This window comes from Lepus europaeus, chromosome 15 (genome assembly GCF_033115175.1).
Source record: "Lepus europaeus isolate LE1 chromosome 15, mLepTim1.pri, whole genome shotgun sequence".
NCBI classification, from domain to species: domain Eukaryota; kingdom Metazoa; phylum Chordata; class Mammalia; order Lagomorpha; family Leporidae; genus Lepus; species Lepus europaeus.
This window is the reverse complement of record NC_084841.1, coordinates 7,160,320-7,173,667: the sequence shown is the minus strand read 5'-3', so window position 1 is coordinate 7,173,667 and position 13,348 is coordinate 7,160,320. Positions and strand designations below refer to the sequence as shown.

Sequence of the window (13,348 nt, the reverse complement as noted above, 5' to 3'; positions counted from 1 at the left end):
CAGCACTGGTGGCTACAACAAAAGATTCAGCTGTTTAGACAGGAAGAGGATCAAGTCCACACTTCTCTCAATGCTAAAATAAATGCTGAGAACAAACCTAATGTTTACCCATTAACCAGCAGACGGAAGAGCTCTGTCCCTTTGCCTTCCATATAAAGTGAAAAACAAAAAACAAAAAACAGAACCCAAAAAACAAAATAGAAAGACCCACCTTTAATAGCCTGAAAAATGTCTACTTGAACCCCTTTAATTAAGGCAGCATTTATTGGATGTTACAATGAACATTCCCTAAACTTGGAGATTAAAGAGCTCCCTTCAATACAATGAACACAGGCGCTGGTACTGTGGCGCAATGGGTAAAGCCGCCGCCTGCAATGCCGGCATCCCATATGGATGCTGGTTTGAGTCCTGGCTGCCCCACTTACGACCCAGCTCTCTGCTATGGCCAAGGAAAGCAGTAGAAGGTGGCCCAAGTCCTTGGGCCCCTGCATCCACATGGGAGACCTGGAGGAAGCTCCTGGCTTCAGATCGGCGCAGCTCTGGTCGTTGTGGCCAACTGGGGAGTGAACCTCTTTCTCTCTCTGCCTCTCCTCTCTCTGTGTAACTCTTTCAAATAAGTAAATAAATCTTTAAAAAATACAATGAACACAAAAGCTTGAGTATTCTTAGAATGACAGTTTTGAACACGTGAAACTATGGTTACCAAACAGCTGTTTTATTGTAGCGTCTACAGAGTCTGAAAAGGACGTCATAATAAATAACAGGCGAGTCGCGAGACACCCATTCTTTAATCACAGCAGGGGGTCTCACTGGCTCATCGTACTCTACTCTTTGTCTTACTCTTCAGATTCTCCAGGCTTACGGATATCATCGATCTTCAGAATCATTCTGACCATCTGTGTCGCAAGAGAGATCTGCTGCTTCTTGCCAATCAGTGTTTCTATCACATGCTGTTGCTTCATGTCTGAAAAAAGCAAGCACACCGATTATCCTACAACAGCCACGTGTTACCTGAGAGTCAATAAGCAGCTCTGGTTTATGGCATCGGTGCTCCTCCGGGGAAGCTGGTTCGCAGAGCTGTGGGGGTGCAGGGGCGCTTCCCAAGGACAAGCTCCAGAGAGGAACCTTTCAGCGGCGTCTCCATCTGCACCCTCACGTCAGGGAAATCTGACCCGAGCAGCTCAGCATCCCCAAGCAGACCAGGAAATGCTTAATTTTCATCACATGCAGGTAGTCAAATAAAAGCGTTAACTAAATGACAAAAAGCTGCTATTATTAAAATTCTTGGATATGACATGAAAAACAGAACACAACTATACTTTTAAGTAAAACACACACAAAACCTCCACACCTGGCAGGGTCTGTGGCCAGGACCCACGCGTGGTGCAATGAGCATGAAACGAATGGGAGCCCTGTTCCTACAGGCCGACGTCATCCGCCTTTTCTAGAGCTGAGCGCTAGGTCACCAGAGCACAGCGCCCACAGTGGACCCCACCTGTAAACACTGTCGTCTGCGGGATGGGAGGGGTCCTATGGAAAACTGCAGACTCTAAACATTCAACTCCACTTTCTGACAACTCCCTGTAAACCACGTAACACACTGTGACTCAAAGTCCACTGGAGAGCAGCTCTGTATCATCTCCAGAACCCACTTCAACGGACCACTAAGACCAACAACAGAAATCACGTCATCTTCAAGGAACGGTGCCACGTTACAGTTTATTAACACTAAAATGGGTTTTATGTTGCCCTACAGGACTACCAGTCTTAATGACCTCTTAAGGCAATCATAAAATCCAGGCCTTGAATACCCAAACTATGTTTACATATTTACAAAGAACAGAGTCCCATGGCACATGTTACACACCACTCAGCCATACATGATAATTATTCAGTCTGAATAAAACACAGCTGTGCCCTCTGCAACTCAGGCTGAAATGCCAGACACTGCCGTGGGGCTGGGGGCGGGGCCCTCAGAGGTGAGCAGGTCCCCAGGAGGGACTCCGCCCCTCCCGTTCTGCCCCTCTGCATGGTGCCCACTTGCCCTCCTCCCTCCCAGGTGCAGCAGCACAAGGCCCTCAGGGGATGTGGTCACCCAACCAGGCTCTTCCCAGCCTCCAGCCCCTCTGTCCTCACCATTTGTTCCCTTGTGCAAACAGTCGATGCCCAGAGCAGGGTTCATCTCCTTCACTTGTCTGGCTCGGACTTCCGTCATGGTCTGGATGGGATTCATGCCACTGTTTTCAGACAGGGCCATGGGGATGACCTCCAGGGCGTCGGCGAAAGCCCTCATGGCGTACTGCTCCAAGGTCGGGCACTGCAAGGGCACACGGGAGCGGTAAGGACACTCAGCAAACCAGAGCAGCCTGGCAGTAGTCTGGGATCAGTTTATACTTTCAGGCCATCTTGACTACTTCTGATCTATCAAAAAATGCCACTGCAGGCTACAGTTATCGAGATGTCTCAGAGCAAAGCAGTTCTTTTTGCTCTAAGTTACGATATAAATCAATTTTGAATTTCAGAGATTAATTACTGCTGTCAAGCACGGAATGGCTGAAGAGGGCTGAGAAACGCTACGGCGGTAGGGGCGAGGACCCGAGACAAGTGTCTAGAAAGGTCCCGGCGCGGTCTCCCTCTTACCTTGTCTGCCTGCTGGCTGACTGCCAAAGCACAGGCGATTTCCGCCGCGCCTCCTCCATACACCACCCGGTTATCACGGATGAGGTTCCGGATGACACACAGAGCGTCGTGCAGCGACCGTTTCGCTTCCTCGATGATCTGGGGAAGAGCTTTGTCTGAATGAATGCTGTCACGATCTACTCGTTTCAGAACCCAAACCTGGCCACAGTTTACTCTACATTCCTAACAGCTCCCATTGAACCATCTTGGTTAAAAATAACAGAGAGCTCCCCGCTGACGTGCCTGGGAAAGCAGAGAACGCCAGCCCAAGTGCTTGGGACTCTGCCCACACAAATAGGAGACCTGGAAGAGGCTCCTGGCTTCGGCCTGGTTCAGCCTTGGTCTTTGCAGCCATTTGGGGAAGAAACCAGAAGATGGTAGATTTCTCTCTTTTTAAGATTTCTTTATTTGTTTGAAAGGCAGAGCTACAGAGAAACAGAGATATCTTCCGTCCACTGGTTCACTCTCCAAACGGCTACAACAGCAGGAGCTGGGCTGATCCATCAAAGCCTGGAGTCAGGAGCTTCTTCCGGGTCTCCCACATGGGTGCAGGGGCCCAAGGACTTGGGCCATCTTCTACTGCTTTCCCAGGCCATAGCAGAGAGCTGGATCAGAAGTGGAGCAGCCAGGGCTCATATGGGATGCTGGCACCGCAGGCATTGGCTTTACTCACTATGCCACAGCACCAGCCTCTCTCCATCTCTGCTTTTCAAAATAAATTCCAAAACAAACAAATGGAGATAGCCTACTGCAGTTACTTACACAACCTTCATTTGTTCAGATGATTTCTTTTTTTCTTTTTTTTTTTTTTGACAGGCAGAGTGGATAGTGAGAGAGAGAGACAGACAGAGAGAAAGGTCTTCCTTTGCCATTGGTTCACCCTCCAATGGCTGCTGCAGCCGGCTCATCGCACTGATCTGAAGCCAGGAGCCAGGTGCTTCTCCTGGTCTCCCATGCGGGTGCAGGGCCCAAGGACTTGGGCCACCCTCCACTGCCTTCCCGGGCCATAGCAGAGAGCTGGCCTGGAAGAGGGGCAACCGGGATAGAATCCGGCGCCCCAACCGGGACTAGAACCCGGTGTGCCGGCGCCGCAAGGCGGAGGATTAGCCTGTTGAGCCACGGTGCCGGCCTTGTTCAGATGATTTCTACTGTCACATCTCTCCTCCCACAATGTCGTTACCATTCAGAGGCAGCCACAGTGACTCATTCCAGGACACACCATCAAGCAAGGGAGTGAAAATTCAACCAGGAAAAACCTCACAATTCATTCACCACAATGTGCCAAAAATTCATTCTTGAAGAATGAAGGGATTGGAAATGGGACCCAACCACAGTGAGGCAAACGTGCTTTGTAAACCTGACACTGACAGGGTCTTCAGCCATCTGACACCACAATACTTCATGCTTCTCAGAGAAAAGTGACTTTTTCTTAAGGCGATTACCTGACAAATACATTAAGGGCAAACGATGTACCAAGATCAGAAACAATGTGCAGTAAGTGAACTCTCACCATTTTATTTCCTCCTCGAATGAAAATGGTCACAGCTCTGGAGTTCTTGCACTGCTCGATAACCAGCATCTTGTCCTTGGTTGTCCCAAAGGAGATCTCCTGGACAAGCCCAGCGAAGCCCAGCTTCTCAGGTGTGAGCTCTGAGAACCGCGGCACGATCCGCCCTCCCGTGGCAATGGCGATCAGCTAAATTGGGGTGCGTCGGGGAGACAGAACAAGACACAGTCAGCCGACAGTTAACACTTAAAACTGGACCGCAAATCAGTCAACCCTGATCTTGGACTCTTGTTTACTGGAACTACTGCCCCACTCCTGCTAAAACCCTTCAAGTTCAATGCAAGGAACCTTTTAAATGAACATATTCTGAAGATCTGGGGGTCCTGGCTCCCCCCACACTGTGTATCCCAGCATTGCAAGCCTGTGGCCTGGTCTCCCCTCTGGGCCCAGCTCGTGAGTTACCTGCCACCGGGCTGTGGAGAGGACCCAACAGGCTGCGTGCTCAGGGTCCCCACTGGCACCTGAATCAGTGGTTACTACCTGACTGACAACGGGGCGGGGACCAGACCTTCCCGCCTCAGAGAGGCAATGAGAAGACATGTAGAAAACATTTCCAAAAGCCGAGACACCTGAGACCCACAGCACCGCTCATTCAAACCAGGAAAAAGGGCCCAGCACCTGTCTCTCTCCCACCTGCCAAGCCTGGGCACGCCGTGGTTATCCAAAGCGAGTGCCTAAATACACACGTGCGTTTCTAAGCTCAACCCTCCCCCTAGAAAGGCCTTTCCCCGGGCAGTTCCTACCTCAATCTCCGGCCCGCCTACCCAGCGAACTGCGGGCAAGTTGTTCTGAAGAAGTAAATGATTGGCTTCGTCATCAAAGCCCCACTGGCAGATAGCAAGGTTAGCACCAGTATCCTTTATCTGCGAAAAGAACGCCACGTCATGTCAGTCACAGGCAGCTATGTTCTCTGCTGCAAACATCCGCAGAGAAGGGGGAGATGCATGGGGGTGTGACCTGGGCGCATCGCAATAAGCCCCACCCCCGCACAGAAGAGGCAAGGAAAACGTAAGTCGCTACTTTTCTATTCACTCCGAATAATGCACTTCTATCAATAGGCATAGTTTTCAGAACTATGCTTTATAAGCCACAACAGGGGCTGGTGCCATGGCACAGTGGATAAAGCCGCTGCCTGTGGCACAGGCATCACATATTTGGACACTTGTTTGAGTCCCAGCTGCTCTACTTCCGATCAGGCTCCCTGCTATTGTGCCTGGGAAAGCAGTGGAGGATGGCCAAGTACCTGGGCCCTGCCCCCGTGTGGGAGACCCAGAAGAAGCTCCTGGCTTCAGACTGGCCCAGCTGAGGCTGCTGTAGCCATCTGGGGAGTGAACTAGAGGATGGAAGGTCTCTCTCTCTCTAACTATCTTTCAAATCAATCCATCTTAAGAAAAAAAAAAAAATCAACAATTCATGCTGAATCTCACTGTTATAGTGAAGCAAAAGATTTGTCCCCAAAGCTTCCCTCCAGCCCAGAGCCGACAGGCTGGTGCACCTTTGGAGGTATCTCTCCGGGGTGTGCTCTCATCAGACAGCGTACCGAGCTGGTCTCGGCTGACTGACTGCAATCCTGCTTCTAGCATAACCCTAACCCTTCTTCCTCCGAGGAGGCGGTGGCTGGAACGGCCCATCCCTCCCCGTGGTGACCGCACCGTGCCCCACAATCCCTGCTGCCTGTGCCGACCCGGCCTCCCAGATCACACCCTCCACCCTTCTTTCCTTCCCAACTCCCTGGACCTGAGGCCGTTCCACAGCACACTTCATAGGCAGTGTTCCCACCACATCCTGGCCGCAGGCCGAGCCCGCAGCCCCCCAAGAACCTACCTGTTCCGCTTTCTCCCAGAACGCCAGTCACTTCCCCTCTCCTCTCAAAATGGGAAAGGGCCTTCTTGGACCTCACAGTCCCCTACAAGGTTCCTCTTTGGGTCACTGCTTGTCACTCACTCATTCTTTCTCCCCAGTGTACCTCAGACACCGGGCTTCTCTTTACAACTGTGACGGGGCGGCTCTGCCCACTCAGGCTTGCAGCAGGAGCCACCCAGCCTGGCATGGCCCGGAACTCTCCTCTCACACCCAGCCCTGCAGGACCCCGAACCTCCTCCCCGGGCTCTGCTCTGCACCCCTTTCCTAGAGCCCTTTCGCAGGCAGTCCCTGGGCCCAGCCCCACTGCCTTTCCCTGCATGGACACGAGGGCGGCTGCTCCCACCACCGTCCTTCACTTCCTTTAGTGCTCACACCACTGGTCTGCAGCAGTCACAAACCACGAAGAAATAACTGAATCCCTCAACGTCCCTAGACCAGGCATTAAAACGCCTGCTGGAGTGCTTGCTACAGTAAATAATGTCCCATCCAATCGTCAGACAAGTCTCTAACAACTCTGCCAGGGATCCTGCTTCAGGTTACCCTTGGTGGTGTGCACCACGTGGCATGCCTGGCCTGGCCCATCCCGGCCCAGCCCAGCCTGTCCAGAGCAGCAAATCCGTACAACCTCACACACAGCTCCAGGGAATGGTGCCCATTCTCCCAACCACCCTGCTTGTCACCATTTAACACTCCCCTTTTACAGCTCTCTGTGCATTTCCCACTGTGTCTGTTTACTACCCGTACACTTCAAGGTGAGGGCAGACGACAGTGCGAATGTCACCTGTGGCCACAGAACGAAGTGCCCGCACCCGAGTTCCCACTGCGCAGCTCCACGACAGACTCACCTGCTGAATCATCTCCTCAAACTTCTCCTTCTCGTACTTCTGAAGGGCTTTGAAGTCTTCCACAGAGGTCACGTCCAGCTTGTGCTTGGTCTTCGGCTTCGGCGGTTCGAATGGACAAGTGAGAATTGCAATCTTGGCGTCTTCCACTTTCTGCAAGGACAATGACACTGTGGATTTAAGGACTGAGACGCGGGGCCCAGCTGTGGCAGGCGGCGACTTACCTTCGGCATCTGTGGGTGACTGAAATCCTTATCCACGATCACGCCCTTGATGAGCTGAGTGTCCTCCAGCCTCCCGCCCACTTTGCCTTCCACCTTGATGAGCTCGAAATCCACATCTCTGCGCTCCATGTCCGCCACCGTGAGGACAGCGTTCACCGCGATCTCAGCCATCTGCCGGTGACAGCTGTTGACCCTGAAACAGCACAGCACGCTCGGCACCTCCGTCTCACGGTCATGGGAACCGAAGCAGACCACACGATGACCAGGAACTCGCACACAGTTACGGAAGCAAGGCTGTCCCGCCTTCTAGGCAGGGACAGCACCACCACCCGCAGCTGGATTCCTCGTCTGGGATCCACGGACTCACATGAAGGAAAAAAACAGATCTTTCATTTTCACCAACTCTGAGACCGAGCATTTACAACTGTTAGGAATGTCTGTAAACCTCCACGGTCTACGGCAGAAGCGAACACTTCCACTAGCATTTCACAAGTTTAATAGGACGGGAAAGGCAGGAGGCGCGCCATCTCTGAGAACAGAAGGGCCCCGACAGGGCAGCCTACCTGGCATACTCCCCACTCCCCGCAGCCCCACACCGAGTACAGACGGGGCCGCCATTCTGAACTCTCACCCTCTGAACAGACTGCTCATCAAGCCAGTCTAGAATCGCCAGCGATCACTTCACGCTGCTTCCCCAACAGGCACACAAGCGGACCCCTCCACCAAGGCTCAGCCGGACCCTCCCACCTCAACGTACACTTTGGAGCCCAGGGTGGTCTTCGCCGTCTGGATGAGGGGCTCGGTGTCCTTCATGTCCACGAGGACGCTGTCGCTGATCTTGTCCAGGTGCTCGATGGCAATGCGGGCGGCCTGCTCGTAGCCGTCGGCTATTCTGATCGGGTGGATGCCCCGGTCCAGCAGCTGCTCGGCCTCCTCCAGCAAGGCACCAGCCAGCACTGCACACAAGGCAGCACTCAGGTCAGGAAGAATGTCAGAACCTCACGCTCCCCGCAACCAGTGACACGAGCTGGACCTCGGAGGTGACAAGGCTCCAGAATTAGGCTAAACGTCATCTCAGAAGCTGAGGCTGCCTGCTTTTACAGGAGAGCCTCTGTTGGGTCCCGCAGAGTCTGACAGGTCTCTTTCCGGCGCCAACCCTCAGGGACGCTAGTATCTACTGCTCTCCAAGCACACCTGGAACAGTGCCTGGCACACAACGCTTCCCAACAAATGCCTGGCAAACAGGTTACCTGCGGAAAAGGGGCCTCAGGTTTCCTTTCTGTAGTCTTCTTACTTACTGATATTGAGCCACGCTTTTTCAACACGTGCATCTGATTTTTCAACTCAAGTATTGGAGAATTGGTTGCAGAAATCACGACACGTCGAGATTACAGATTATTTGTTTGGAAGGGAGAGACACATAAACAGAGAGAAAAGAGACAGAGCTCTCCTATCCTCTGGTATAACCCTGCAGGCCCCAGCAGCATGGACCAGGTTGGGCTGGAGCCAGGAGACTGGGAGCTCAACACAGGTCTCCCAGATGGCCTGCAGGGGCCCTGCTGCCTCTCAGGGTGCGCATTCGCAGGAAGCTGGGAGTGGCAGTGGAGAAGGGACTCAAATCCAGGTGCTCTGATATGGGACACGGGGGTCTCCAGTGGCATCACAGCCCCCATGTTAAATACCCAAGCTTAAATATTTTAGCAGACAGCCAGGAACAATAGCATTCTCCCACATCACCGCACTATCCCCGTTTTATACGGAAACCCAACTATCAGATGACGTGTGATCCATAATCACCTCCCGAAGTCGTCCCAAACACCCGAAGCTTAAGAACACACAAGGCAAATACTGCCCCCCCCCCCCCCCCCCCGCATCCACTCATCCAGTCAACAACGACATGCTACAAGGGATGGTCCCTTCCTATCACCTGGCTCCCTGACCCCCTTTCTGTTCGTGTCACTGTCACTTTGCTAAGTGTGGACCACATGTTTTCTCTACCTTGGGTCGTCTCCCTGGGCAGGCATGGCAGCCCTGAAATTCTAAGTGATACCTCTGAGATGAGAAAGCACATTTTGCCTTTTCTTACCAACCACTCCTGTGGTGCCATCCCCGATTTCGTCATCCTGGGATTTGGACAGCTCAACCATCAGCTTGGCAATCTGGTGGTCGACATCCATCATGCTCAGAATGGTGGCACCATCATTAGTCACGGTGACATCACCATCCTTGTCCACCATCATCTTATCAAGCCCTAAAAAGACAATAGCGGTTAGAAGGTCTCTGGGCAAAAAAAGAATTGCAGCCAGTACCAAGCACTATAAAATATAAAAAAGTGAGGTCTCATGAGCCAGTTCTGGTCTATGCAGTTTATCATGAACAAGCAATTCAGCAAATATAAACAATATTCTCATTTTTAGATTGGCTAATATAAAGCAAAATGCTGGAAATAGCTGTGATTTTGTGAAAACATTAATGAAATGACAAGTGGAAAATAAAGGTCTGCCCTGAAATTAGAGGCATGGTCGGCTCATGACCATATCTGAGACACCTGAAATGTACCCCAAAGCTTTGGCTGTGTCGGCTCTCAGGATGCACCCACCTCCATCTTTCCGTGACGAGGTCGTCCAGATTATTTTATGATTTAAAACTTGTAACAAACACAGAATGTCAGGCTCTTACCATTTGGTCCAAGTGATGTTCTCATTGTATTTGCTACAGCCTTTGCTGCCATTATATGAGACTAAAGGAAACAGAAAAATCAAATATTCCGTTACACATGATTTCAACAGTTAACAGTGAACAACTGATGCATAATATATTCAATAGTTAGTAATACACAGCTGATGATCACAAAAATCATCAGAACAGTTTCTATTCTCTAGAAGTTTCTACAACTTCTAGAATAAGGTTGAGAACTCTTGTTCACAATGTATGGTCAGAAATATTTTAGATTTTCAATTTTTTTGGATCTAGAATATTTTATAGACTTTAAAGGCTGAGCAAAGCAATCTGAAATGCCCCCAAATCCAAACATCTTTGGACATCCTGTCAGTACTCAGAGAGCTGTGGGTTTCTGAGGATTCCAGATTTCTGGATTAGGGCTGGCCACCCTGTACTAGCCTCAGTACGCGATTCTTATGTAAATGAAACAGGACCAGGTGTCCTGGACAGATCCCTTACCCCTCAACACGTCGCGGCAGGTGCTGCCCCGCGTAGTCTGACCTGAGAGGCACTGGGCACCTGAACAGTCATGCTACGGCTCACTGCACACACACCTCTTTCAGCTGGCTGAGCCGATATATAACCCACACACAGCAGTCATCCTTGCCTGTCCAAGTTCTTAAGATCAACTGATTCTGAAAGAAGCCACGTCCTGACAAATGGCTGCCAATTTAGTAGGAGCGATTCTGCGCGCGCACATAGTCAGGTAGCCTGCCATTTTAACCAGTTTGTTCTTTTGCTTAAAAACCTTCCTCTGGGGCCAGTGCTGTGGCTCAGCAGGCTAAATCCCCGCCCTGCAGCGCAGGCATCCATCAGTTCAAATCCTGGCTACTCCACTTCTGATCCAGCTTCCTGCTAATGCTGCCTGGGAAAGCATTGGAGGATGGCCCAAGTCCTTGGGTCCCTGCACCCACGTGGGAGACATGGAAGAAACTCCTGGCTCCTGATCAGCTCAGCTCCGGCCACTTAGGAAGTGAACCAGCGGGTGGAAGACCTCTCTCTGTCTCTACCTCTAACTCTTCAAATAAATAAATCTCAAAAACAAAAAAATACTCTACCTCCACTCTGCTGAAATTCCAAGTTATAATTACAGACCAAAGCTGGCAACCTCTTCAGGAGGGTGAACAGCCATATCAGAGTGACTTGTTTTTCCTCACCACCCCTAGCTACTGCTGAGTAAAAGACGTAAAGATTTTAAAGAGAGAGTGAGAGGCAGAAAGCAAAGGCGGTGAGGGATTTGGCAGACAGGAAGACACCTCGTCCAGAAGCAAACGTTCTTCCACCCACTTCCAGCTCCGCGGATCTACACAGCCACTGCAGACCCAACAGGACCCCGCCAGCGCGGCTGGAAACCCAGCCTGCCCTCCTCTGGGTTCCTCACGTTCAGAGCCCAAGTCCCTCCCTAGCCCAGGTACTACTGCGTTAAGATAAAACATACTGCCATTTTTAACTGAAGAAGTCTCAGTAAAGCACAGATTACGTTTCAGGCTCTAAATGACGAGGGGGAAAAAGTGCTTAAAGCCTTCACCCATGAGAATGTCCAAGTCTTGGTTTACGTCATTTCTTTTCCTGTTGCCTTCAATTCTTCACATATTTCGGTCCCACTTCTCTGCAGGAGAGCCAGGGACAAGTCCATGACCCCAACACAGAACCGGGCACTCAACCACGCCAATCCAGGCAGTGCTGTGCACAGGCCTCGGGCTTGACGTCCACACTCAGAACGTGCTGCTCACTGCACCCCGGGCGCAGGTTCAGTCATTCCCAGAGCAGAGCAGTCCTGGGTGGTGGTGGTGGGGGTGTCAGTCACTGCCAACAGTCTTCCTGGCAGAGCATCCTGCCCCTCCACTCCGGCTGGGAAAGACCCTTCCCCGTTTCCACAGGTAACTGGGCTGCGCTTCCTCCCTCTCTCTTCTTGCCATCATCAGCCTAACCAGACCCAAAGCAACCTCAGAATCCCAGGACCGCTGAACCCTCCTCCTCTCAAATTCACCACAACCAGGCAGCCAATCCGCCTGTTAACTACGCTCAAATGCTCTGCTCACGACTTCCAAAGGCTTCCACGATCCCTAGTGTCTCCAGGATTGAGACCTAGCTGCCGCCCCTCGAACACAGCAACTTCCCGAAGCGGCTCAGTGGTCACCCACCTGGCAGGTGGGTGTAGAAGACATAAAAGGTCCAACTGCGAAAACACAATTATGCCTTAAACACACGCCACGGGAAACCCAAGAACTCCAGGGAAGTGGTGGTGGCGGGAACTCTTCCCCAGGACAACTTCTGGTTGGTACAGCTGGGCAGGGGGAGCCTCGGCACAGTGGGTGGAGGCCAAGCTAAGTGCTGAACATCTACACGGGCCGGGGCCCCGAAGGGGCAGTGATCTGGCCCCAGGCGGCAGCGAGGCCGCGGCTGAGAGCAGCTCTAGACCGGCGGCCCCGCATCTCGCTCCTGCCACTCAGTCGTATGCGACCCTGCAGCGCCCTGCGAGCACCCGTCTGTTTACCGCGGCAGCACACAACGAGCTGTCGCTCAGCTGTGCTTTACGTGCGGTGCGAGCACCGGAGCTTTCTCCGCGGATCCCTGGAGCCCAACAATGGAATACATCTGCAGGACCCGCAGCCTGAGCCCTCTTCCCCGCAAGGGAAGCAAACAGCCCCGAGTCCCCGGCTCGGCAGAGACGACCCGCCCTGGCAGCGAGGGAACCGTGCTGCTTCCGGACCCAAGCACTGCCCCGAGCCCCCAAGGGAGCTCCGGGCGCCCCCGGCCTCTGCACCTGTCAATCAGGGGTCCCGCCGGCCCCTCCGCCCACCCCAGCCGTGGCGAGGAAGCGCTTTTCCGTCGGGGCGGCGCCCCGGGCTGGCAGCTTCGGGCCCCGCTGGGACCCCGTTTACGGCCTCGCGAACGCAGGGCGAACCCCGGTTCTCGGGCGCTGCCGCGGGGTTCGGCGCGGGGCGCCGAGGCCATCGCCGCCGTCCGGCGCTCGCGGGCCGCCGGACCCCGCGTTCGGAGAGCGAGATGCGCCCCGGGAGGGGCGATTCTCGGCCTTTCAGGGAGCACATGGCGAAAACCGCGGCCCGCCTGCGCAGGCGCAGAGCCCCGGACGCGGCCGCCTCCCCTCAGCCCGCCGCGAGCGTCTTCGGGCCCCTTACCTTGAGAGCCTCAAGTCCCATAAGACGAGACTTGCGGTCCTGATCCTTGATGATGAGGAAAGGGCGCCCATATTCATCGAAGGCGAGGGTCCCCACGGACGCCATGGTTCAGCAGCAGGAGTCACTTCCCTGCAACCGGCAGAGACCACGCCGGAACACAGAACGCACCTTCCTCTCGCGAGAGGGCGCAGCAGCTCGCGCATGCGCAATGAGGACTGCGCGAGACTTATTTTTCAACTGAGACTAGTTTGACGCCAGACAGTACCTTCTGGAATCGGCGGCCTTTGGAAACTTCTATTATGCGGGAAG

The 13,348-nt window shown here is 53.0% G+C and overlaps 1 protein-coding gene across 1 annotated transcript; it reads right to left on the bottom strand.

The window, feature by feature from the left end:
* Positions 1 to 694: 694 nt before the first annotated feature.
* Positions 695 to 13,232, bottom strand: CCT5 (chaperonin containing TCP1 subunit 5). The gene is made up of 11 exons (XM_062211839.1): positions 13,040 to 13,232; positions 9,855 to 9,915; positions 9,262 to 9,426; positions 7,933 to 8,131; positions 7,176 to 7,368; positions 6,955 to 7,104; positions 4,990 to 5,109; positions 4,190 to 4,375; positions 2,641 to 2,778; positions 2,137 to 2,317; positions 695 to 964 (listed from the first exon to the last, which is right to left on the bottom strand). The coding sequence occupies exons 1-11, from the start codon at positions 13,142 to 13,144 to the stop codon at positions 837 to 839; spliced, it is 1,626 nt and encodes a 541-aa protein (XP_062067823.1). The 5' UTR covers positions 13,145 to 13,232; the 3' UTR covers positions 695 to 836.
* Between the last annotated feature and the right edge of the window lie 116 nt (positions 13,233 to 13,348).